Below are 27,750 nucleotides of genomic sequence, written 5' to 3' on the forward strand. Positions count from 1 at the left end.
CTCCAAACGGGTCACTCAGCCAGCTTGTTGCAGTTATGCTGTCCAATATTTAGTGGATTTTAGCTGGTCTTAATACTTTGTTCATGCTGAGATGGAAAATTTCCAACTAGCAATGCCTCCTGCCTGCTTTTCCTCCACATTCTCTAGCTAATACAATGAAATAAAGCACGTTGGAATACTTGAGCATTTATACCACCTTAAAATGTTCCAGAAAGAGCATTTTGAGCTCATTTTGTGAAGAAAATGCAGCATTAAGTCCGCACTTAACAGTTATTTGCACTTACCTGATGCTTCCATTGTAGAAAATGATCTCAAGGTGTTTTACAGAGACATATTATTATTTTTCTTACCGTTGGAACTGAACAAATGGACTTCTGAGTTTTCTCTTCCCAGTCCTTTACACTTTCATTTGATATAGATTCCATGCACTTCTGCAGCATTTTGAGACATCAAAGAATAAAAGGTGTGAGTAATACTAGAGCTATTATTACTTTAAAATCAGACCAGTGCAAGAAGGTGTCAAGAATGACTGGTACAGGGACCAGAAATGTCTCATGAAGAGCAATTATATTTATTCTATATTCATCTGGCGAATGATACTGTGTGAACACTTGGAGAATATTTTCTTCTTCAGCAGTGATACTTGGTTATCACTGACCTCCACCCCAGTCCCCACAAAGCTCTCCTCCAAAGTTCAATGATGTAGATCAACGAGCTTCAACATTTGGAAGGTCAAAGGTACAAGATAAAAAAGGTGGTGTGGAGGATGGTGTGGGAATTTGTGGAGTCTATCGTTTCTGGACTGTAAGAGTGGAGGAAGGGGTTTCAATGACTGAACGCTGACACCATGAACAGAGAGAAGGACCTTGTCTACTCAAACTATGATGAGATCAGTGTTCTAGTAAATTAGTAAAGAGAGCTTTAAACAGCAAGGTAAAGAGAAAAATCAAGCCCGTATATGATAGTACATTTAGATAATACCTAGAATAGGGTGTAGGTTTGCTCGCTGAGCTGTAGGTTTGATATCCAGACGTTTCATTACCTAGCTAGGTAACATCATCAGTGGTGACCTCCAAGTGAAGCTTCACTTGGAGGTCACCACTGGATATCAAACCTACAGCTCAGTGAGCAAACCGACACCCTAAACCTCAGCCTGAGCTACAAACCTTCACAAACCTTGCAAAAATACCTAGAATGTTGCAGCAGGAGGAGACAGAGAGCTTAATGATAGTAATAGAATGTTAGCAGCTAAGGCCAATTGAAGAAAATATGGTGAAAATTTAAAATTAAAAGCTCTTTACTGAATACAGTTGAAGCATTTGTAACAAGATGGATATTTATGGTGCAAATAGAGGTAAATGGACATTAAGATATGATTACATGATGGCCAATTTTTAAACATGCCTGGGAACATGACTTTTAGAAAAGATAGAGAGTACGGAAAGGATCTGATAGTCCTGATAATTGTGGATGAAATGCAGGTAGTAAGAAGAAAAGATCTTAAACCAGAAATAGCAAGAAAGTAGATTTACATATGGGTGGAACGATGGAATAACAAAAGGCAGGAAACACATAAGAGTGGTTTATAGATCGATATGTAGTAATTTCCGTGTTAGCCAAAGGTAAATCAGGAAATTACAAAGTAATTAACAAGGGTTATGCAATAGTCATGGAGGATTTTAATTTTCTTACTGTCTACAATCTTCAAATTGGCAAAAGTTGTTTGAAGGACAAGTTCACAGAATGCATTCAAGGCAGATTTCCAGAATAATAGATTCTAGAAGAATCGATAGGGAATGATCTACTTTAGATCTTTTACTTTGTAATGAGACAAAGTTAGTTCGTAACGTACAGTAAAAGATTCTATGGGAAAGAATGAGCTTAATATGGTTTTATTAAGTTAGGAAGTGATGTGGTTGTGTCCAGAACTAGGATCTTAAATTGAAACCAAGTCAATTAAAGAAGATGGAGCTAGAGCAGGGATTTAGGCTGAAAAGTAGTAGATATAAAATGGCATCAAATTTTAATTAATATGTTATCCCTTTCAGCACTAAAAATGCCATTGTAAAGCTGTGACCAACAAAATAAGTTAGGACTAGTCTTAGATTGAGAGGTGCGACTTACAACATTGCAAAATGACCATTAAGCAAAGGATAATCAAGAAAGTGATAGTACAATTGGATAGTGGTTTGAAAAATGTAAAAACAATTTGTAAGATCTTGAACAAATAAATATAAAGGAAGCGATCAATTACAAAAAATGTAGTTAACTTAAAACTGTCTTCACTCAGAGGATTGTGAATCTTTGGATTTCTATCTCCCAGAGGGTTGTGAATGCTCAGTTAATTGAATATATCCAAGCTTGAGATCAATAGATTTTCAGCCATTAAGGGAAGCAACAGATATGGGGATCAATCAAGAAAGTGGAACTAATGTAAAAAGTTCAGCCACAATTATACTGAATGGAACCATGGGTTCAATAGGCCCAGAGCCATCTCTTGCTCCTATTTCTTTTGTTCTGACATTTTGTTGTAAATCAGCTTTCAGCCTTATTTCAAGTGAACATCTCACATTGTATTCCTTGCAAAACCTTCATAAAATCAACACACCTCCATGCTTTTTATGAAATATGTTGCCGCATTTACCTTTTACCAAACCTAGTCTTTGCAGTGAACATCAGTTTGAAGTATAAGACAGCCTATAATGGAGGACTACTTGGAAAATTTGTTTTGTTGCATTAGATAGAATGTGGGCACCCTCTGATTTGCCCCTGACCTGCTCCAGTTCCAATTCGACATTGTTCGCAGCCTGCATTGCCTCAAGCACAACTTGACACCAATCTTTCCATTTATTTTTTCCATTCACACATAGCCCTGAATATCACTTTTACTTTGAAGGCTAAAAATAGTCATAAAGTATTTCTTCTATAAAAATCCTGATCTTAAGAGCTATGTTTTGTTTTGAAGTGGAACACTAAAAGTTTCAGCGGGGAAAGATGCATGATTTTTTAATATTACTTGTGCATCTTGAGTATTGTTGGTAAGACCAGAAATAATTGTCCATCTCTAACCACACGTGAGAAGATCAAATGAGCCACCTTCTGAAACCATTATAGTTCCCATGGTATATGTACACTCAGTGCTGTTGCAGAGGGGGCTCCAGGATTTTGACCCAGCAATAGTGACTGAATGACAACATAATTCCAAGTTAGGATGGATTGGGGGTTGGAGTGGAACTTGCAGTTTGTGGTGTTCTCAGTCCACTCTAGTTGGTAGGGATCCTGGGAAAGCGCTGCCAAAGGATGCATGGTCAATTTCTGCAGTGCAAGCTGTGGATGTATGCATTGCTGCCACTGTGCATCGGATGTGGAGACAGTGAATGTTCAAGGCAAAGGATTGGGGTGAGGGAATGAACATCAGGCTGGCTGCTTTATACTGAATGGTGTTTTTAACTTGTCTGTTGACTGTGGTTGAAGCTACACTCAGCCAAATAAGAGGAGAATTTCCCATCACACTCCTAATCTGTGCCTGGTAGATGGTGGACAAGCTTTGGGGGGTTCAGGAATTACTTCAGAGTTCCAAGTCACTGACTTGCTCTGATATTCATAGTATTTGTATGGTAAGTGCAGGTACATTCCTGATCAATGGTAATGCTATTTGAACATTGAGTGGAGATAGTAAAATTCTTTCTTGTTGGAGATGATAATTTCTTGCACTGAGATGGCACAAATATTGCTTACCTAAGCCAGAATTTTATCCAGGGCATCCTGCATGTAGACGTAGACTGGCTCAATATTTGAGAAATTGTGAATGGTGTTGATCATTGTGGTATCATCAGTGACTTTATGATGGAGGAAGGTCAGTTGTTGAACAGCAATTGATTAATTAACTCTTCAGTGTTCAGAACTAAAATGTTGTATAGTACAAAGTAGGGCTATTTGGCTCATTATACCTTCTTCAGTTCTTTAAAAGAGCTACCCAATTAGTTCTGACCCACGCCGACTCATTTCTCCCACAGCCCTGCACATTTTATTTTTCCTTTTCCATATTTTTCAGTTTTCTTTTCAGTAATACTGGTGAATCTGCTTCCATTATCATTTCATGCAGTGTAATCCACACCATAACTCATTGTGTTCATCCTTAACATTATTAAGGGATAAATAGTAATATTATAAGGTCATGGTGGGAAATCAAACCAGATTACATCTTATCTCTCAGAGCTTGAATCCAATGACAAAGTCAATTTATTGTAATGTTACTCTGACTGTCATCTAATTTTCCAATCTGCCTTTCCATCACAGTCACTGAGCATACTAGTTGGTGGAACAGATTAATCACGCAAATGATTAAAACACCCTTTACAATTAAATAGTTGTTATGGGAATGATGGATTAACATGAAAAGATTACTTTTGTATCTGCTAATCATGATTGGCATAAACTGCATACACAATGGGAAGCAGTAAAACCAATTTATTCTGCTTCAAGTTATCTATAACTCTGCTGTGATTTGTCACTCATGAATTGACAATAGTTGCTCATCCATTCAATAAGAGGGCTGTGTTTCCATGTCACCACCATATCCACTGTGTGTGTAACATAACTCCATCTTTAAAATGACATTTTTTTTTACAGAAGGACGAGCTTGCGTAGATTTTTACTTATTCTTCAGATAAAAAGCTGGAACCAAAGATGCAATTATCACATGCAAGTCATGTGATTATGCCATTCATACCTGTGTTGTGCTTTCACAATGAAGAGTAGAATGATCAAATCCTATTTAATGAAGTCCCATCAATCCAACTGTTCCTCAAAGCAAAGACAAATAGAAGTGCATTTGAATTGATCTTGCTATACAATATTCTTTTGAAATTTAGTGAAATCATGTTTACCAAAGCCACTAATCCCATTAAAATTAATCAGTTAGTGCGTTAGGAAGTAATTGTATTGACTGTCAATTATCCAATAACTATATACTGTTTCAAAAGCATTTCAGTCATTGTTTAGTTGATAGTCCTGGTCTCTGAATCAGTAGGTTGAGAGTTCGAATCTTACTCTAGCACATGTGCACAGAAAGAAAATGAAGGCTGGCCTTCCAGCACAGTACTGAGGGGAGTACTGCATGATCCAGAGTTCTATCTGTCTGATGGTACATTACACCGAGGTCTTCTCTGCTCTCTCAGGTGGTCATAAAAGATCCCATAAAACTATTGCAAAGAAAAGCTGGGGAGCTGGCCCTGTGTTCTGGCCAATATTTACCTTTCATCAGCATCACAAAACACAATCAGCTCCTCTCAATAAACAAAGATTTTGAATTCTGTTTAGCACACTGATCTATCACACCTCAATAAAGACATTGTTCACTAGATCAAAATTAAGGATCTAATTGCAAGGCCTTCCTTGATTGCTAGAAATAGGAATTTTATTCCTACTAACCCTGAAAAAAATTGACGTATGACATTCAAAACACACACACAAACACATGCAGAAACTTTTAAAAATGGGCAAGGTCAATTGGGTTCAGATGATATTGAATATAGCATTTAAAGGCTTCTTAAAATCCTTGAGATTTTAACATTAAACCTGAACTGTAGAATCTTCGATGGTTCTCAGATTTGTTTTATCATTGTTGCTGGTTTTAAAGATGATAAGGAAATGGAGAAAGAGACAGCCCTACCAACCCTTCCTAATATCAATCCTTACTATTCTCTCTCTCTCTTTCTCTCTCTCTCTTTCTCTCTCTCTTTGCTGTGTTATCAAGCAGCTTATGGTTCATTTGTTTATTCCTGAATCTGGCTTTGTAAGTTTGGAAAGTTTTAGGTAATCTTGTATGTCCTATGTGTACAGCTCAAGCAAATATAACTTTAAACAAGAGATGCAAGTCTCCCGTTTCATATCAGCTGATTCCATTTATTCCAAATTGATTTCCTGAACAAGCCTCAATCTGTGGTCAAGCAATTATTGCAGCTATTTTAAATGACGGTTATTTCTGTTGTAGAACCATTCTAATCCAGGAAGGTCTCTGGTAAAAATATCAGATGAGGAATATTGAACATTAATAGTTCATAGTCTACCAGCATCATGACAATTATCACGTTGCTGTTTGTGAGTGCTTATTCTGTGTAAACATGCTGCCATGCTTTCTAGCTTACAAGTGATTATATTTATTTACTTTAAAGTGCTTTGAAGGCACAATATAAATGTAAGTGTTATTTTTGACAGACTGAATACTTCCTGACTGTTGCTGTTTGTAATTGTACTGAGAATGCAATGTTTAATAATGGCTTGGAATTGTCAGATTAAACTACTAACTAGAAATTGTTGACTAATCTTAATAATATGGACTATAAATTTAACATGCACGAGTTTCAATTTTTGTTCAGCATTGGCTGTCACGTTAAGCCTTGAATGTCAAATTAATATTGTGGTCAAATCTGAATGAAACATTTAAACTGCTAATATTTCATCTTTATCAAAATCTAATTAACAATTGGAAATCAATGTAACTTCATGCCAAAGGGAGGTATGAAGGCCAAGTTATTAAACTACCTTGCTCTCTATCTCTTTATATATCACTATTTCTCTAACAACTGACAATCAAGGATTTAGAAGGTGGGGTTAACTGGCGAGAAGGGACAAACTTAAAAGCAGTATCGACAAAAAATTGTTCAGATCCATCTCAGTTAAAGTTCTATGAACTGATTGCCTTTATTTTATGTAATTGCTTAGGATTCTTAAAATTTACTATTGTAACGTGATAATAAGAAACTAATCTGACTGGAAAGGAAGAACACAGTTTTCAAAGTTCAAATGTGGCACCATAAATACTATTTCATCAACTTTGCAGGAATACTAGTTAAATAAATGTATCCAATAATGGTAGTTAACTCAAAGAAAGCATTTTTGATGCAGTAGAAAAGCAACTATCTGAACAATAGACAGCAATAGCTAAATAATGTGCCTGCTGTATGTTCAAATTCCCCAAGTTGGAGGGCTGATCAATGTTGCAAGTTTTGTACCCAATACTGTTATGGACCATTCGCTGTGGAGGCTCTTTCCACTCTCCATGAAACTTGAGGCAGTTTCCCTGGTGCCAGGAATAGGAAATGGGGACTGCTGCTCAATTATACAGCAGGCTCCATTCAAGTATGCCCATTAAGACTCAGTCTTCAAAGGTGATATGGCAGTCATAGTTAAAGAAATGGCAGCATGTACAAACAGTGAGATACAGGTGTAAGGCTTCCAATAGTGCTCAATGTGTGAGGATACTGTGAAGTTACAAATGCTCAGTATGAGTTCTGATTTGGTAGAGTTCATTGAATCCGGTATCTGAAAACATAGTCACTGACCTTGACCACTTGTGTTATGTCAATAAATTTCCTGCTGCATTGCTACAATGATTTTTGAGCATAACTCCAGGTATCAACTAACTCCACTATCACTCACAGCTCTCTTCTGACCATGTGATTGAAGGAATGCCAGTACTCCCTGAAGCTACAGTATATCTTTATTCCATTACATCTCTTTAACCAAGTGTAGTGTCTAAAAGAAAGAAAGTGGTGCATTCTGTCTCCCATAGTCAGCAATTATTGATCAGATATTGCACACAAACCCGAATGATTTCAATGCCTTCAGCAACCACAGCACCTCTTATCTTTGAGAAGTGCATGAGGAGGTATCCTCTCAGCCTTCCTGCTGAATGCATGTAGCTAATGATCAGCATAGGTAGTGCCGGCTGCACTCACATTAAAATGATCAAGCAGCACAGAGTTGGCATAGTCTGTGTGTTCTACTGATTAGGTGTGCATTGTGTTCTCCATACACATGTTTGGGACATATCCAATAAAGCCCAAAAATAGGACCTACTTTTTTCAGCAAATATAGTTCCATGCATTAAATAATAATGATGTCCGTACAACCTAGATCATTGTACAAGTCAATTGTCTTGATGAAGTAATTCTGAATTTACAGCAGTAAATTACTTTAGCTGTGCAACACTTCAACTATATCCATTCAAACTTAAAGTATTAATATTGCTTCCTCAATGAATGAACTGTGGTTGGGAAACATGCATTGAGGTTACTTCAACTGATCACTGTTTTGCACAATATCTGTTGGCAAATACTTATCTCACTATTTAAAATAAAGTTTTATTCTCAGATCAGACTAAGGGTCAGTGAACACTCAGTCACCAGGTGGTTAAAGGTTTTTGAACTGAATTTTGTAATTGGTTTTCAGATAAATATGATCTGTGTTCACAAATGCAGCCAGATTGTTGACATTTAATCTGTAAGTTCATTAATTTGCTGGCTGAGAGGAAAGTGTAAGCACTGGTAGATAGGTTTCGCTGCATTTGTCATGTTGTGGATATGAATCAAACATGAGTCCTGAAGTACTGCATTTAATAATAATACATTTCTACAATACATCATCACCTGAAGACTGTAATTCAAGTACACAAGCTAAAAAGTTTTTATTTTCAAATAGTATTAATTGAGCTATCAGTAACACAGTTATATGTGAGATCAGAGAAAACTCTGCAAAACATAATAAGCAATAAATTAGTGAAGATATCCCCCTCCTGTCTTCTGCTAAAGGAGTTAATTTTCATTAGGATATAGATTCACAAGTGATAGATACTGAAAGGTGCCTCAGCCACTCTAAGCAAATAGAAACAAAAGGAGGGAATAAAAATGAATCTTAGAAATGAAGTGAGGAGATTGAACTGGGGATGAAAACATGTACAGGTTTGTTCACCGTGGTTACAGACACAATAGCTTTCAGCTCCAAAGCACTGATGCAATCTGCTTGCTGTTCCCGGAGGGTAATCTTTGGTCCTTAATTTCAGGTTTTCAAGTATTACATTTATTTGCCATTACTTTGATGCTCCAAGTGGACTGCAAGTGCATCCAGATGATTATGTAGACTTTCAGCAGATGTTTAAATAATTCAAAATGAAAACATTAACAAAACGCTTTTGTTCATTTTGCAACAGAAATCAAAAATTTCCACTTTTGAGAAGATGTGGGCTTTTATGAGCAGCAGGCAGCAAACAGCACTCGTTAAATCAAACGAGGAAGGAATCCAACGAGTTCTTGGTGCTGATTATGCCTTCCTAATGGAATCTACCACCATTGAGTATGTCACTCAAAGGAATTGCAACCTGACCCAGATTGGAGCACCTATGGATTCGAAAGGCTATGGTATCGGAACACCACTTGGTATGGAACAGTACTTCTTTCGTACCACAGACCATTTGTGCAGACCTGGGTAGAACCTGTCTGTTAATAGTCAAACATCACACTAGTGTATTGTTAACAAATTCTTTTGTGACTCAGAACCAAGTAACTTAGGAAACTTGTTTTGACAAAAGTTACCTATTGCCAATAATGTTGTTAAGTAGTAAGGTATATGGACCTGCTACAAGGTTCAAGCAAAGTAGATTTATCTTTGTGGTATTAATGAGAAAAATGAAGTATAATTATGTAAAGTTAATGCCAAAATAAAATTCTCTCTTTTTCTCTTCACACATTTTTCCAAGTTAATCTTTTGCGGCGAGACCACCTAGACCTGTTGTCAGACTGCCTTCAGCACCGGTCACGTGAACTGTCCTACACCCAACCCCACCCCAATTCATATTACTTTAAATTTCAAGATACAATCCCAAAGTAAAATGTAATCTTGTAAATTTTATAACTAAATAAATGACATTTGCAGTCTTTTTATTCTTAGCAAACAGCCAACTGTCCCATGAGATTTTCATTGTAATTAATATTTAACTGATATAATGAATACAGAGCTGATGGTACAATTTGATCCTGTTATAGTATCATCTCAAAAAACATTACCTTTATGACTATGAACTAAAATTCTAGAGATGCTGATGAATTAGAAGACAGCAGTATTTCAAGATGCCACGCATCGTAGTGCACTGTACTGGCACAATAGATATTTTAGCTTGTCTTTGTCATTAATTGTTGTATATCCCTCTCTGTCACAGGGTCACCATATAAGGAAAAGATAACCATTGCTGTCCTGCAACTTCAAGAGGACGGCAAGCTGCACATGATAAAAGAGAAATGGTGGCGAGGCAACGGCTGCCCTGAGGAAGATAGTAAAGAGGCCAGCGCCCTGGGGATTCAAAACATTGGTGGCATCTTCATTGTGTTAGCAGCAGGCCTAGTGCTCTCAGTGTTTGTGGCAATAGGAGAATTTATTTATAAATTACGAAAAACTGCAGAACGTGAACAGGTATGTAAACAAGAATGAGTCATTTGCTCTCAATTACAGGAAGGGGAGACATACAGAATTTTAGTGGTCTCTCTGTTTCCTTGGAAACTGGAGAGTTGATGCTGCAAATTCCATTCTTGCCCCACCTCTTGGTTGCCCATGGCAACATGACTGATTCATTAGAGTCACAAGCAGCTGTCTGAATCTACAACTTTCACCTTTGGTTCTGAATTTTTTAAAAAAGCATTAAAATATTTCAGAGCATTGACAGACAGTGTGACCATGGAACAATCTGATAGTGCGTGCTATTTGAATTCATAACTCTTGTGAGGCTTACACCTGTCTGAGTATGGGAGAAACTTGATCAATGACATAGTAGCTCAAGACTCAGAAAAATACTTGTTACATCTGTCTTCTGTTGAGCTTAGTGAATGCATGTTTGTAAAGAAAAGTCACATTGGACATTGGCAACAGGCAAGGCACAATGGCTCAATGATTAGCACTACTGCCCTCACAGCACCAGGAACCTGGGTTTGATTCCAGCCCTGGGCAACTGTCTGTGTGAAATTTGTGTGTTTTCCTTGTGTTCACGTGGGTTTACTTGGGGTGCTCCGGTTTCCTTCCACAGTCCAAAGATACACACGTTAGGTGGGTTGGCCATGCTAAATTGCCCAGAGTGACTAGGAATGTGAAGACTAGGTGGATTAGCAATGGTAAAATGTGGAGTTATGGGGATAGGGTAAGGGGGTGGGTCCGGGTCAAATGCTTCCAGAAGGTCAGTGCAGACTAGATGGGCCAAATGGCATTGAAATTAGGATGTAAGAATTCAATTCAGGAGTTGCTATTGACAAAAGCCCATTCCCTTCCCCTGCCATGAATGTTACAATTTCACAAATAGTGACAGTAAACAGGAGTCATCAGAAATGAGCCAGATTGTGTTGGTACAGATCATCTGACATGCTCTGTAATGTGAATTTTTACCATAATTTTCACCATAAGAAAGAGAGGAGATTTTAAGTTTCAAGATTGACTCGTCTTATGATTCCACTGCCCTTCCTTAAGATCATAAGACATTGGAGTGGAAGTAAGGCCATTTAGCCCATTGAGTCCACTCTGCCATTTAATAATGGCTGATGGGCTTTTCAATTCCACTTACTGGCACTTTCCCGGTAGTCATTAATTCCTTGCGAGATCAAGAATTTATCAATCTCTGCCTCGAAGACACCCAACATCCTGGCCTCCACTGTGCTCTGCGGCAATGGATTCTATAGGCCCACCACACTAGCTGAAGAAATGTTTCCTCATTTCCATTATAAATTGGCCCCCTCGAATTTTAAGGCTGTGCCCATGGGCCAGAGTCTCCCTGCCTAACAGAAACAACTTCCAGCGTCCACCCTTTCTAAGACATGCATTACCTTGTAAGTTTCTAATAGATCTCCCCTCAACCTTCTAAACTCTAATGAATACAATTCCAGGATCCTCAGCTGTTCATCATATGTTAGGTCTACCATGTTAGGGATCATCTGTGTGAATCTCCACTGGACATGCTCCAGTGCCAGTATGTCCTTCCTGAGGTGTGGAGACCAAAATTGGATGCAGTATTCTAAATGGGGCCTAACTAGAGCTTTATAAAGTCTCAGAAGCACGTCACTGCTTTTATATTCCAACCCTCTTCAGATAAATGACAACATTACATTAGCTTTCTTAATCATGGACTCAACCTGCAAATCACCCTTTAGAAAATCCTGGACTAGCACTCCCAGATCCCTTTGTACTTCAGCTTTATGAATTTTCTCACCGTTTAAAAAATAGTTCATGCCTGTATTCTTTATTCCAAAATGAAAGACATCGCACTTGTTCACAGTGAATTTCATCAGCCATTTCCTGGGCCACTGTCCTAAACTGTCTAAATCTTTCTGCAGCCTCCTCACCTTCTCAGTACTACCTGCCTGTCCACCTAAACTTCGTATCATCGGCAAACATTTCCAGAATGCCCCCAGTCAGTTCATCCAGATCATTAATATATAAAGTGAACAGCTGTGGTCCCAACACTGAACCCTGTGGGCCCCCACTTGCCACCAGCTGCCATTACGAAAAAGAACCTTTTATCTCAACTCTCTGTCTTCTGTCAAACAACCAATCCATAAATCCATGCCAGTAGTTCACCTCGAACACCGTGGGCTCTCAACTTACTCAGCATCCCCCCATGAGGTACCTTATCAAAGGCCTTTCAGTATGCTTTAGACAAATATATTTGATAAAACTCAGATAGCACTGTGTACTGTGGGTGAATGTTACCATCAATTAACATTTTACAAGGATACAAGCCCAGTCAAAGTATTGCCAAAGGATTACTTAAGGCAATGTTTTGGCTTCTTCACCACATTGCAATGAAACTCAGGCCTACATCTCTGAAACTCCATGGCGTAAACTGTTCATTTTAAACCTGCTTTGTGGAATATTCCTAATTGGAAACAAGCCACAGAAGGTAGAATCAAACAGCTTGCAACTCTATTAAATATTATTATTTTAATCATGCTCTTTCACCTGCTGCTTGCAAGCTGGGATAACCCTGCCAATGAACCGCATTTCTTGAAAACCAAGAAACGTACAATTCTGAATTGAATCTCTGTGCACCTCACATAGGCCAACAGCCTTCAAATATAGGCTTAGCAACACAAGAAATAAATATTATTGCCAGCCTAAAAATATACAACAACTATGTGGAGATTTTTTTTTGCCCAGCCCACAGACCAGCTAATAATAGAAAACAAAGTGAGCCACATTGACGATTGAGAAAGCAATGTTTGCAACGTAACATTGCAAAGGATATAAATATTACAGGGCAGTTAAGACATATGAAAGGAATAGCACTTGCCTGACACATGTCTAGCTTAATCTTGCCTTTTATATCAAAAGTACTGAACTGGATACCAATCATTGTTTATTTTGTTTTCAATTCATTCTTGAAATATTGGTACCAGACACATTTATCATTGTTAACCAAGGGTCTTTTGAAAGGTGAATCACTTTCTTGAACAATTCAGCTTGTGTGATGAAGGGACTGCCACAGCACTAATAGACCAGGAGATATGGCATTTTGATCAAACAATGATATATTGTGACGAACAAGCATTGTTTTGTAGAAAATGAATTGCACCTTTTTGTTATCACTTAATGCTATGGTGAGAAGGAAAACACGTAAAAGGGTTGTAGGGGGCAATGTTTTCACGCAGAGTATGGTGCGTGTATAGAATGAGCTGCCAGAGGAAGTGGCAGAGGCTGGTGCAATTGCACGATTTATAAAACAGTTCTAAGGAAGGGTCACATGACCTGAAACAGTAACTCTGATTTCTGTCCAAAGATGCTGTCGGACTTCCTCAGCTTTTCCAGCAATTTCTGTTTTTGTTTCTGGTTTACAGTATCTGCAGTTCTTTCAGTTTTTATTTAAAAGGCATTTGGATGGGTATGTGAATAAGAAGGGTTAAAAGGGTTATGGACCAAGTGCTGGGAAATGGAACTGGATTAGTTTGGGATATCTGGTCAGCATGGATGAGTTGACTAAAGGAATTGTTTCAGTGATGTATATCTCCATGACTCTATGATGAACACCTATCATTCATAATGACCAAAAGTTATATATGTTTTTTTTTTATTTCAAATTGTAACTTTACATTGGTGAGTAATAAAATGGGCTGAAAAACTTGTACCTGGTGTTTTTGCAGAGATCCTTATGCAGCACTATGGCCCAGGAACTTCGGTTATCTCTCACATGCCAGCGGCGGGTGAAACACAAGCCTCAGGCGCCAGTCATGGTGAAGACAGAGGCGGTGATCAACATGCACACGTTCAATGACCGACGACTGCCCGGGAAGGACAATATGACCTGCAACACCGGGCTGACTCCAGTATTTCCCTAGGAGTCATGCAGCCTGTGCTGGGAGCAGAAGAGGCGCACTGGAAAAGGTGAGAGGCTGGAGCTTTGTTTCAGAGACAGGGCCTGTTGGATGTCAGAGGTGTTTCGATAAGAGCAAAAAGCCTGAGCATGGACAATGGAATATGCAACGCATGGAAAAAAAAACACCACAACAAAAACACAGCACAAGGCTGCAGGTAGTGTTTCTGAAACTTAAGCCTGGACACATGTGGACATCAGTCTCCAAACTCTAAATGCGTGGGAAATTTCAGTGCTGATAGATTTGAAGAAATGGATCTGGGCAGTGGGCAGCAAGACCAAGACAATAGAGGAAAGGAAGTAGCAACAATGCAATTACACCTTGGTGGGAAACTCCAGCATGGCAATAACAGCATTCATTCTGTCAGCTACAGCGATTGACTCAGACAGGAGGCATCTACGGATATTGATTTCAAAGGAACTGCACACAGTGCGTTCATTCAAGGGTGCAGTTGACCATTTAACTCACAGCATGAAAAGTTGCTGTCACATCTCGGCAGCTGTTACTCCTTTATCTTTTACCTCAGCGCTATGCTTCCTTTCTGCCATTGGGAGAGACTAACAGACAGAGCTGGAAGTGAACGGTGCCTCCAGAGAACTATGAGAGTGAGGGTGCGGGGGGAGGGGGGGGGAAGAGGGAAACAAAAATCAAACAGTGGAAAGGACTAAACAGACATCAAGATGATGAGCAGAGTATTCAAAATGTAGTTGTTTTCATATTTTGTGTCCAGTTTTTTATCTAATTGTTTAATTTGTGCTTGATTAACAGAAAGAAAAATGGTAGTCTTTTTATGAAATGATGGTTTTGAAGGGATTTTACCATGTGAACAAAATTTTAATTCAGTAAAAATTACCAAAGAACTATCTGCTAACTAGAGGTAATCTGTGGAGTATGTGTATTTTTTAATCCTTTGAGTTTGTTTATATATAACCTGCATTTTTTAAGTTGTGACTAAATAACAGTTTCCAGTCCATTGCAAGGTACAATATCTCCCTGCCTCTCATTGATGGCTGGTTTGGAAGTTGATGCTGGACTCCTTAAGACAGGGGGATGCCAGTAACCACTAAAAGAAGCACCTGTTTCACCTGATGCCAGATTGACTCATTGCAAAGCAGATTTTGACATGGCTGCATTCTAGTATCCTCCTGCTGCCCAGATCTGAAAGCTCGCGTAAAAGTCTAGGCAACTATGAGTTTCATTTAGCAAAACTTTAAGTTGATCTGTTTGATATTTCACTGGATCCTTCATTCTCAATTTCTATTGCAAATGTTAAAACAGCTTGTGTTGTAACACTATTTTGGGGTTATTGTAAATGTCGGCATTTGCAGAATTTTTTTGTCCTTAGATACCCAGAACAAGCATTCACTAAAATTATTCTTCTTGATAATATGAGGAGAAGAGAAGAAAATTGGCAGGGTAAAAATGAGAGTGAGTTAAAGATGAAGGAGGGAAAGTGATATATGCAGAGATACATTTTTTGCGATCATTCTAATCCTTCATCTTTTGAGATAAGTTCAGCAAATTGCCATGAGGGTTGACATTATCATTAAAATTCTAATCCCTTAACCCCTGCCCTGATCCATTATTAATGATTTTGATCAGTAATGATCTCACATACTTGAATAAATTGTGTATAATTTTCTTAAATGTTATTGTAATATTTGTTGATGCAGTTCTCTGTTATTTTACGTGTCATAGAACTGGTAGAGTGTATATTTCCCATTCAGCAGACTCACCTTTTTATACTTTAGTGGACTCAGGAATTCTTGCACATTATAAATTGGCAATTTTATCAAGAGAGGCCAATCAATAAGATATTATTTAAAATTGCATCGCTCCTAATGGGGAAACAGTGATCTATGTGGACTTGAATGGTATGTATTAAGGCCTGACTTAGGAGATTTCATCTGGAGTGAATGTAGAGAAATACAATTGAATTCCCTCTCAATACCACTCCCTGCATATTGAGCTAAATTTCTTTGAATTTTCAGAATATTCAAACCTGGATTCCCATGCCTAGTCAACCGCTAATGATGCTAGACAATGCCACATATATGAGTGTTGCAGCAGGCTTTTCTACAAAGCCTGTGTTCAGTGAACCACAGACATTCACTGCCCAGCTTATACATGAGGTCTTGTCATTTAGTTATAGTAAAAGGGTGTGATCAGCCTTTATTGATCCAGAGCAATCAAATTGAGGACGATGGAAAAAAATTGAGTAGTAAAGTGGGGGGAAGAAAATAACCACCTTTCACCAACTCATTGTTTCAGATTTTAACATGTAACATAAATGCACTCATTGAAATTTTGTATGCAGTGGTTGCTGATTTTTTCCAATGCAGATGCCAATCATTTCTCTTTCCATACAAAAAGATGTTTCTTGATTTTAAGTACATGCAGGAGAGCTTTTTTTTTATTTCTGTTTTCACTTCACAAGATGTTGTTTTACTTTGCTGAATTTTCAAACAATCTGAAAATCAAACAATTATTGGTGTCCAGACCATTACCAGGCTGAATGGTGGTTGAGGCCATTAATCTTGAAGAATGCTGTTTCATTCTCTAGCAGTACAGTGCATGTCAGTTTTCAATAAGAGCTTAAAGGTTCTTCAAGTTGTTGTGTCATACAACTCTTACATGTACTTTGTAATGGTTTTTGTGATTGATCACTGCTTATGAAAGCTCTCCATCCTGCATCCAACATGTCTTCTCATGCAGAAATACACATGCACTTGTATATACAGTGACAACTTATGTTTAATTACAGTTTCAGGTCACATAATTATTGTCAGTATCCGTGGCAGTTTTCTCAAAGATGAATGATCTTTAAAAGCAAAATAAACCCTCTTTTCCCATTTTTGATTTTCTTTATCCTCATTTTTGTTGCAAACTGTACTTAATGTGTAATCAAGTCAGCTGTGACTCACTGGAGTGAAACAAAGGTTTTTGTCCTACTTACAGCAGTTTGATACAAAAGCTGCATTCAGATAAAGTCCTTGACAGGTCTACACAGTGCTTTAGACTCATAATAAAGTGTTTTTTTTAATCTAGCTGGCAGTCAACTGAAATAAGATTCCAGTATCTGTATCATATTGAGGCATGTAAGGTCATATGCAGTGTTGATGATGAAACAAAGCAACCAAATGGTATTATTGAGAGAGCATAAGGCAAAATTTACATTCTCAAATCTCTTTGATGTTTGCATTGCTTTCCAACCCATTCACTCCTGACTCATGTGTTTCTCAATCTCTGTAAACTGTCCCGTATCTGTCTTGAACACAGGTTTGCTTTAAGGGAAAACTCTCTCGGTGTTATTTGAGGTAAAACATCAAGAATTGTTTTTACTTGTATTTTTCTATAAGCATGTCACCCAGACATTTATAATCTAGGCTGTTCCTTCATTACCATCTTCATTAGAGGCAATTGGACTGAAACCACTCGCTGAACCACATACCTTTTTGACATAGTATGTTTGATACTGAAAGCAGAAGTCAACTTCAACAGGGAGAGGCTTTTGTGGTTCACTATTATGAAGCTTGTCATTATAAGATACATGATGACATTTTCCTCAGTGTTAGAATCAGTTAGTTAAAAGAGTGCATTGTAAATGCATTTACAAACATTAAGTATTAACTGAGTGAAGCATCAACAGAAATCTTGAAAGAAAACTGGAATGATTGTCAGAACTGGGCTCATGATGAAAGTATTTGTGCCATCTCACCACACTTGCTTAAGTGCTTGCAATAAATATAATTCAATTTTCAAATAATAAATGTTGCCAATAACTGGTGTTTTAGCTAGATTAATATTTCACACCCATTGGCAGGCTAATAAAACTTTTACGAGCAATTATTTTACTTTATTTTCAGATTTAGGCTGGGATTTTGGCTAATTTACCAACCACTTTACCTTAAGAAGAAGATTCACACAATAAAATTGTTAAAAACTACATAAGACTGTAGTTCACTGTGAATGTAATAATTCAGTAGTGGCAAAGGTGCTGTGCATGGTGATACATTTATTTGTTTTAAATACAGGAACAAAGGAGTTGTTATATTTGAGAAACAATCAAACAAAGAATTTTTTTGGTTGGTCATTGACGGATATTTCAAGCTAACAATGTACAAAATTAAAGGTTTATTCCTGACATGCTCAAAGTGAACTATTAGAGTCATAAAGTAGTGAAAGCATTCAATTACATTTGTGACTTTGCATGATCATATAGGAGCTGAAGTGGTTTATTTAGAACCTGCAGAGTCAGTCTAAGGAGCAGTAAAGCTCACAGTAACTGTATTGTACAGGGTAGGGCAATGAGTCAATTACTGTAAAGTGCATGAAACCTTCAAAAGATTCAATATATTCCTATACTTTACAGTAAGGATTCTAAGTCCAACCTTACCTCCAGGTTTGTTTACTGAGGAGTCAAAAATTCAATTCTTCAAAACGTTGGCCCTCATATATTTACATGATATTATGGACACTGGGTGACATGATGGATCAGTGGATAGCACTGCTGCCTCATGGCGCCAGGGACCTGGGTTCGATTCCAACCTCAGGCAACTGTCTGTGCAGAGTTTACATATTCTCCCCATGTCTTTGTGGGTTGCTCTGGTTTCCTCCCACAAGTGTGCAGGTTAGGTGAATTAGCAATGCTAAATTGCCCTTGGTATTCAGGGATATGTAGGTTAGGTGCATTAGTCAGAGGTGATAATAGGGTCGGGAAATGGGTCTGGGTGGGTTACTCTTCAGAGGGTCAATGTAGACTTGTTGGGCCGAAGGGCCTGTTTCCACACTGTCGGGATTCTATAATGTTGTGGTTGCTTTTCCTCATTGAAGAATTGGTGAAGCAAGTGTAAAAGTCATTTTAAACTTGTGGATTCTGTTATGTGTGTTTATTCAAGTACAAAGAGGTATGAAGATAGTCAACTTTCTGGTCCAAATATTGAGCAATTGAGCAATGATAAAAAAATTTAATGCATTCTGAAATAACTCCACAGCGGCTGGTATCCCATTACCAAGTCAGCTTTTACTTTCATTATCAATAGTCCTTACCTTTAGTACTGCCTCATACAGAGTCAGGTACCAGAGTGTTAGTATCTCTGGTGCACAACCTTTTTAAGTAATCCCGGGCTCCCTGATTGGACCAGATTAACAGCCCAATCAGGGAATTCATATTCTATGATATCCAGCTGGCTGACCTCATTACAATCATTACACATTACTGCAACTATTTACAGATATATGAATGTGACCTGCATTACTACAGTGAGTGTTAGGAGCACAGTAGCCTCAAGTCTGTCTCCTGCAAGCTTCCTTTTTAATCTGCCCAATTTCCTGTGACATCATCACAGTGAGCAGTGATTACCACATTTAATCAATTCAATAATACCTTAATCAGACATTAACCAGTTCAGATCCAAATACAACAGTTTGGAAAGAACTACTGTAAATTATTTGTGTTTTCAAATTATGCTGATTGATGAGGCTTATGGTAAGTGGGAAATATTTACTCTAATTATGGTAAATCCATACAAGTTTGAATTTCGAATCAGTGATATCTTTCTCTGATGGTCAAATAGTCAGAGCAAGATAATGCAACCTATTTCCATTGATTAAGACTTTTGCCTATGACCTTGAGCTCCTGTTTATTTAGTACAGCTTGCAGCGTGCTCATGACTTGGATTAAATTGAATGCAACAGAAAAGCATATTTTTTTAAAAAACGAATTAATAACTACTAAGTGCTGAATACCAGTGGAACTGGAGTAAAATATTCTTAATACACAGGCTTTGGGATGTAACAAAATAATAATGCACTTGGAAATTCAGATTACATAAATCACAAGATTGCAATCAGAACCTCTCATTGGTGATTACACTCAGATTTTCATTGGATCTAACATTTTCATGGACCTACTATATCATGTATTAAGATCGTCTTTCTTTGTGTAACACAAGTGTCAGAGCCAGAAGTGCTGACAGCTATTTATCCCGTTGTGCTCTCTTAACTATTATTTGAACTACCGGTTAGATTTCATGTTTTGGGGAATGAGTGAATAAAAAATAAATTTTGAGTTTATTTCAAACATAAAAAAGCTGGCTGATTTCCGTGATGGAAATGTTTGGAAAAATGTGCAAGTTCAAAAGGCTGTGTTCTTTAGTGAAACCAAATAGATTGATCCATAAATCTTTATTGGGAAGACGACAGTGTATTAAGTTTCTAATGGGTTCTGCACTTTAATATTTGACTGTAAGACATTCTAATTTGCCCCACTGCCCATATTTTTAACCTCAGAATTCTCTAGGTGGAGAAATATGTTGGTATGAGTTTCACTATTGCTGCTGTTTTGCTGGTCTTGGAGAGTAGTTTAGAAATGGCTCATTCCCCTGATGCTTCTCCACTTCCTAAAGGAAAAGGCCCTGCTTCCACTAGGTGTCTTTGTTAACCTTAGTATTCATGTGTTGATAATGTGATCAACTTGTATAGTTGCTCCCATATGGCACTGTTCTGCAAGCCTTTGTGTTGCTAATCCATTCTACTATTGGTGTTCATAGAATCATAGAATCCCTCACAGTGTGGAAGCAGGCCATTCAGCCCATTGAGTTCATAACAACCCTCTGAAAAGCATCCCACCCCACTACCCTGTAAACTTGCATTTTCTATGGCCAATCCACTGAACCTGCATATCTTTGGACTGTGGGAGGAAACCAGACCAACTGGAGGACATCCATGCAGACATGGGGAGAATGTACAAACTCCACACAGGCAGTAGCCCAAAGTTGGTGAAAATGTGTTGCTGGAAAAGCGCAGCAGGTCAGGCAGCATCCAGGGAACAGGAGAATCGACGTTTCGGGCATAATCCCTTCTTCAGGAATTTCCTGAAGAAGGGCTTATGCCCGAAACGTTGATTCTCCTGTTCCCTGGATGCTGCCTGACCTGCCGCGCTTTTCCAGCAACACATTTTCAGCTCTGATCTCCAGCATCTGCAGACCTCACTTTCTGCCCAAAGTTGGTATCAAACTCATTTCCCTGGCACTGTGAGGCAGCAGTGCTAACCACTGAGTGAGTGTGCTGCCCCAAATGTGTTGCTACACATAACCATGTCATTCTTCTTCATTTACACTATGTGACACCTTTGAAATTATGATGTAAAATGGCAAAAACGTCAAAAATCACTTTGGTTTGGCCCTGCTACCCTTTCCTCTGAGCTTTTTTTAGATTAGATTAGATTACTTACAGTGGGGAAACAGGCCTTTCGGCCCAACAAGTCCACACCGACCTGCCGAAGCGCACCCACCCAGACCCATTCCCCTACATTTACCGCTGCACCTAACACTATGGGCAATTTTTAGCATGGCCAATTCACCTAACCTGCACATTTTTGGACTGTGGGAGGAAACCGGAGCACCTGGAGGAAACCCACGCAGACACGGGGAGAATGTATAAACTCCACACAGTCAGTCGCCTGAGGTGGGAATTAAACCTGGGTCTCTGGCGCTGTGAGGCAGCAGTGCTAACCACTGTGCCACCGTGCCGCCCACAAAGTTTTGATGAGTCACAAAGCAGAGTTCAGCAAACTTATAACCAGTCTCTTTTTTTTAAGGAACGCAATGTAGGAATGTGCTATTGTTGTCTCCAATTAGCATTCTCATGGAGAATTCACCCTTAAATAAATGTTATATCCAAAACTGTAATGTAAATGCAATATAATCAAGTAAGCAACTGAGTAAACAAGATAACTGCAAAGACATTTAAAATCTTTTAGACAAGAGGGGTCAATACCTATGTCCCTGACATTGAGAACAAAAAGAAATTACAATAGCAATACAAATAAACAGAGGCTGTGAGGTTTGAAGGATCAAAAGGAATGGGCAAGATTATGTCAATTGACCCTGTCTGGGCACCACACAGATTGACAGTGAAGTGTGATGATGCTGCTCCTTTAACAAGGTTATGCTGTCCTTGGCTCTTTTTCAGAGAGGACGTAAAAGCAGCGATTCCAAAACGTCTGCCTTTCAAAGAGCTTTAGGGCCAACTTGAAAATAGCTAATAGATACTGCTTCAGGAAAAAGGCTTTTACACTTAAATAAACATTTGTACAATGAAAAGGGAGTGTCCAGTTCACCCAGCTCAGCTTTTCTCTGGTTTTGGCAGTCAGTCAGTGGTGAACCCAAGAGAATCAGATACATGCTGACCTTCCCTCTCTCTCTGACTTCCCTCCTGTAAGACCCTGTATTTGATTTTACCTTTTGTGCCAAGGGATGTTTATGGCAATTGTTGCAAGTATCAGGAACAGCCTCATTAAGATGGTATAATCTGTTGGGTTTTCAGACACATTGTATTCTGTTCTCTTTTGGTTGTGTTTAATTCAGTAATCTTGTAAATAAATTCTGTTTTGTTTAAACCTAAGTGGTTTGACCGGCTGCATCCCTCCTAGAATGTCTACGTCACACCTGCTTAAAACAATGAGCAAAGTTAAGGTCTGGGCTACTTTCTTGAAATGTTTTGAGAGGGCCTGGTCTGGTCCATAACAGAAGTAAATAGCTTTGAGATGTGTTATCACTCTGTTTCAATTCAAAACAGACCCTCCTTTAGACCAGGGAAGGTTGACATTTTGGCAAAGTATATTCAGTTATCACACAATAAGTAAATAGTGTGTTTCCTCTTTTTGGTTGCGAGTCAAATCATTTAATATTCGTATCACCCAAAGAAGATTTTTAGTGATCTCTGAATGTGAACTCTGTTCAGTATTATATTCTCGTTTGCAATTATACCCAATTTCACCGAAATTAATCAAAATTCTGAATGCATCAATTTATTGGATTTCATCCCAGTAATTCATTACCAGAAATTATATCTGAATCAGACCTCTGCAATCATTGGGCATATTACAGTCTAAATCAAAATCTTACCTACATAGGCTATAGAAAATACATGAAATGAAAGTCCTGGGTATTAATGTGAGCAATTTCAGTTGTGAGCAGCAGACTTTCTGACAGCAAACCTAGGGATCTGTGATTGGGGTTGCTTGCAAAAACCTGCATACAGAACAATCTCGATTATCTGAAACAGCTGAGCAGGGAGTATTTTGTTCAGATAACTGATTGTTCAGATAACGAATAACGTTTTTACAGGACCTTGAGATCTTATTTGGATAATCCGAAATTCAGATAACTGACGTTTGGATAGCCGAAGTTGTTCTGTATTCCTTTTGTCCTTAGCAGGTTGTATACCCAGGAGTGAGCTTTGTTAACAGGTTTAACTTCAGCTTTAGGTTGTAATTTACCAAGCTCTAATCCACCGCCATCTTAAAATTGTACCAGCAGGATATTTTTCTTTTACCCTCAAGAAACATCTAGTAGGGGTCTCGATGAGTTTGCAGAATTAAGATAAACTTTGAGCTACAGGATCACTGTTCCTTGAGAGCTATATGAAGCTTCTTAAAGGTAAGTCTGCAAACATTCAACTTAATTCTTTCACTTATAAGGAAGAGATCCTTACGTAACTTGAAAGCCCAATCGGTATTTGGAATTTTATATATGGAGCGCTAGGTTGTTATAATTGAACTTATTCTTAAAGCTGGGCTTTGCCTAACTACAACAGCGTGAACTGGAAAGAAACTGAATAGTATGCCCAACTTAGTATCTGGATTACAAGTGCACTATGAATCACATGTACACTTATAATTTGCCATCCTTTTAGGATTATTTAAAACTGAGACCTACTTTATATGTATTCTGTTAGTTCAATCTGGAAAGAAAAATTATAATGTGGTGCCACAATTTATACATTGGATTCAAATGTGACAGTGAATGCAATCGGCTTTTGTTGGAAAATGACCTGAAGCAGCCGCAATGTTTTGAAAGATTGATTTTAAAGGAGATTAAAGTATCAGTTAAGTATGTTCCTAACATAAACTGGTACGGTTATAGCTTCAAGTCAGGAAAAAGCAAATGGGACCAATAATTTTTCTGACAGTTTGAAAGGCTTTTCCTGTGACTTTTCACCCATGTTTGTTCCCTCCATTCTGTGGTAAACACAACAAACAATTTCTGAGATTTATTTCAGGATTTTATCATGCAATACAACATGGAACATGATTGAGTTGAACCAGCATTTGACAACTGATCGCCTTAAAGTCAATACTTGATCTGAACACAGTATGGGATAACTTTGTGAGCAATACATAGATAAAAATCAGATTATAAACATCATTTGCACACAATCACTTCCTTCACTGCATTATAACATTAAGATTTATCAATTGTCAACATCTTTCAAGACCACGGATAATGCCTTCCTTCCTGTGCTGCAGCGATGAACAACATTTTTATGTCAGAGGGAAGGAGGTGGGATGACCATTTGGTGTGTTCCATGTTGAGGGGTTTTGTATTGGAAAGCTAATAAGTCTACATACCCTGTGACCTCACCACAGCATCTGTACAAATCTCACAATTCACAAGTCACACACACTTAGACTGAAGTTGAATGAAGCTCGTATTACTGTGGCTCAATCCCAAACTTATTGGGGAAATGGAGAAGGAAGGTGCTGCTGTGATTTCTGTATCAGCATAACATTTCTATTTTGCATTCCACCCTTTTGTTGTCGCGTTTTGGAATGAATTGATTTAAAAACCCATTACTGGCAAAATATGGATAATCTCATGTGAGCTTGTACCCATCAGGTCTAAAATCTTAAATACTTCTATTGGATTAAAATAAGTGGAGCAAAACTAAATAATGGTATTTCTAAAGATGTAGAAAGTCTCAGCATCCTCAGTATTCTCACATTAGTCTCCTTGGTTTTTTGTGATATGATATACTTCATCCCCAATGTACATATTACATGCCTTTATTACATGTTGGAGAGTGCTATGCAAAGTTGCGTTTACCAAATAAGAGTCCCATTGTGATAAAAATATGGTCCTGCTCCAATTTGCTCTTCACTTTTTTTAGCAATTACCCACTAAGGTCAAAATAATACTGAAATTTTATTTCTGAGAAAAGATAATATGGCTGAAGGAAACTCCTATAATTCCTAAGAAAAGTGTGCCTAAAGCCCACAATCCCAGAACTGGGTTTGGGAGAGTAGTATATATTGCTTTTCATTCCATGCAACAATCTCTTAGGACATTATGTATAAAATTATTTATAATGAGCTGATTTGCTCATTTATTATGAAACATTTGGCTTATTGTTGTTGGAAGACTGAAAGACAATATGCCATCATTAAATCCATAGGTTGTTGTCCAAGTATTAGACAAAAGGTCCAAGCTTGAATTTTAACTAGAGATGAGAGGTATAAAGTTGAAAAGTGGCTTTATAACACATTAGTAATTGTGGTTGACCATAGATCTGTCCTTTAATAAGTACAATTACAGTACTGTGTTACAAGGAATGTTAAAGGATTTCATTCAGTGTTGGAGGGATGTACTGTGACTTACACCTATGTCTCTTTACATGACCAGGTATCTACCTGAGTGATGCCAAATGGCACCAATTCTAGCATGTAGGTGGAAATGGCTGAGTGTAAATTCCCACGGCCTCTGAAAGCTCATAAAAATAGCAGCGTTTGTAGAAGTTTTTTGAGAAATCTCAAGATATTCTCAAGTACTGGATGAAATATAGAACGGAATAGTGGTAAATGGGAACTGGTACATGCCTCAGAGCAATTGCCATTTGAAAATGTATTTTGTTAATATGGAAGAAGTTAAATATTATTGTCATTTTCTTTGGGAGAAAATACAAACAAGTTACTGGGATTTTTATTTGTAATAAGGGTCCAGCCCATGGGCTGGAGAGCTGGAAAGAGCTTGGTTGTGTCAATGTCTTCTGGGAAGGACTGTGTCAATTAAAGATTTAGCTGGAATCTCCACCCTCTGAGACCGCTTTGCAAAGGATAACAACTCTATGTTGCTCAGCAGCGCCATTGGGAGGCTGTGGTTGGTCTCTGTAAAGCCCCTACAAAAGAGACCCAGGATCACGGAAGGATCCAAGCCAAAGACAAATGTCAGAAAGGCAAGTCAGAGGGAAGGGCAGGGGCAAAGAGGTCAATAATAAAAGGCAGGAGAATGATTCTCAATGTCCAGCCACTCACCTGAGGCCAGTTCCCTTGGATATCTGGAAACATGCAATTCTTCTCCCCAAAACCTATAAACATTCCCAACATGCTTCTGTGATCCTGGGTCTCTTTCGTAGGGGCTTTACGAGACCAGTCATAGCCTCCCAATGGCGCTGCTAAGCAACAAAGTGTTGTTACCCTCTGCAAAGAGGTTTGGGAGCATGGGAGTTCCTTGATTCCAGCGAAACTTTTAATTGGCACAGGCCTTCCCAGAAAACGTTAACACAACCAAGCTCTTTCTAGCTCTCCAGCCCATGGACCAGACCCTTACTGCAAATAAAAATCTCAATCATTTGCTTGTATTTTCTCCAAAACAAAATGATAATAATATTTAACTTCTTCCATATTAAGAAAATACATTTTCAAATGGCAATTGCTCTGTGGTATATACCAGTTCCCATTTGCCACTATTCTGTTCTATATTTTATCCAGTACTCAAGAATGGCTTGAAATTTCTCAAAAACTTCTACAAACACTGCTGTTATAATGAGCTTCCAGTGGTTGTGGGAATCTATACTTAGCCATTTCCACTTACATGCTAGAATTGGTGCCATTTAGCTTCACTCAGGTAGATACCTGGTCATGTTAAGAAACATAGGTAAGCCTTGGGGCTTTCTAATGGTGGGCATCCTACCTGCTGCTATGCAGCTCAATTGAGCCATTCACTTGCATCAATTGCCGAACTGAGGTATCAACTGGCTACTAGAGAGAAGGGCAATTGCAAACATTCTGCCACAGAATTAACTGGGACTTAGGTGGCAAGAGAGTAGATTTCCCGCCTGCCACCATCCCACTTGATTCCTGCCACCAAGCCTGGTATATGGGAGGGCATTAAAAACCACGGCATGTGAGGAGAAAAAATCTGAAACAATATTTTGAAGTAAAGCTGAACTGAAGGGATTGTAGGCAACAGTGAGTAAAAGACAAGCTATCAGGAAAGACTTCTTCACTGAAACAATGATCACTATCTAGAATGGTCTCCAGTTAAGGTAGTTAAGGCAAGAGACTATGCAGTCAGACAGGAAACACACAGGTACTGTCATAGAGGAGCGAGAGCTGTGGATTTGTAAGGCTTCCTCTCTGTTCTATCTTATGAATCCATAGAAAGTGTCCAGTTTGACAAAGTTCTTTCTTAGAATCACAGCATGACTATTTTCTTTTGTAGGTTAGCCGTTTGTTTCGCACATTTGTTGAACACGTTTCTCTACAGCAGTCTATGTGTCAATCAGGTTTCTATGTGCCAAACAGGCAAGCCATTGTGTAAGTTTTGAATAATGGATATAGATTTGCTCACTGAGCTGGAAGGTTCATTTGAAAATGAACTTTCCAGCTCAATGAGCAAACCTACATCCAGAACCTCAACCTGAGCTACAAATCTTATCAAAACTCGCTAGTTTTGTATAATACTTATTCCATGATTAACTTGAATGCCGAGTATCAAACTGCTGT

The 27,750-nt window shown here is 38.3% G+C and overlaps 1 protein-coding gene across 1 annotated transcript in view; it reads left to right on the top strand.

Annotated features, from left to right (window-relative positions):
* Window positions 1–18,200, top strand: part of LOC122563391 (glutamate receptor ionotropic, kainate 3-like) — a 562,582-nt gene extending 544,382 nt beyond the window's left edge. Inside the window, exons 15-17 of the mRNA XM_043717129.1 lie at window positions 8,993–9,218; window positions 9,998–10,248; window positions 13,953–18,200. Of these exons, the coding sequence (XP_043573064.1) occupies window positions 8,993–9,218; window positions 9,998–10,248; window positions 13,953–14,147 (672 nt within the window). The 3' untranslated portion in view covers window positions 14,148–18,200. The remainder of the gene's footprint in view (window positions 1–8,992; window positions 9,219–9,997; window positions 10,249–13,952) is intronic.
* Window positions 18,201–27,750: the final 9,550 nt, after the last annotated feature.

Source organism: Chiloscyllium plagiosum, chromosome 27 (assembly GCF_004010195.1).
Source record: "Chiloscyllium plagiosum isolate BGI_BamShark_2017 chromosome 27, ASM401019v2, whole genome shotgun sequence".
Taxonomy (NCBI): domain Eukaryota; kingdom Metazoa; phylum Chordata; class Chondrichthyes; order Orectolobiformes; family Hemiscylliidae; genus Chiloscyllium; species Chiloscyllium plagiosum.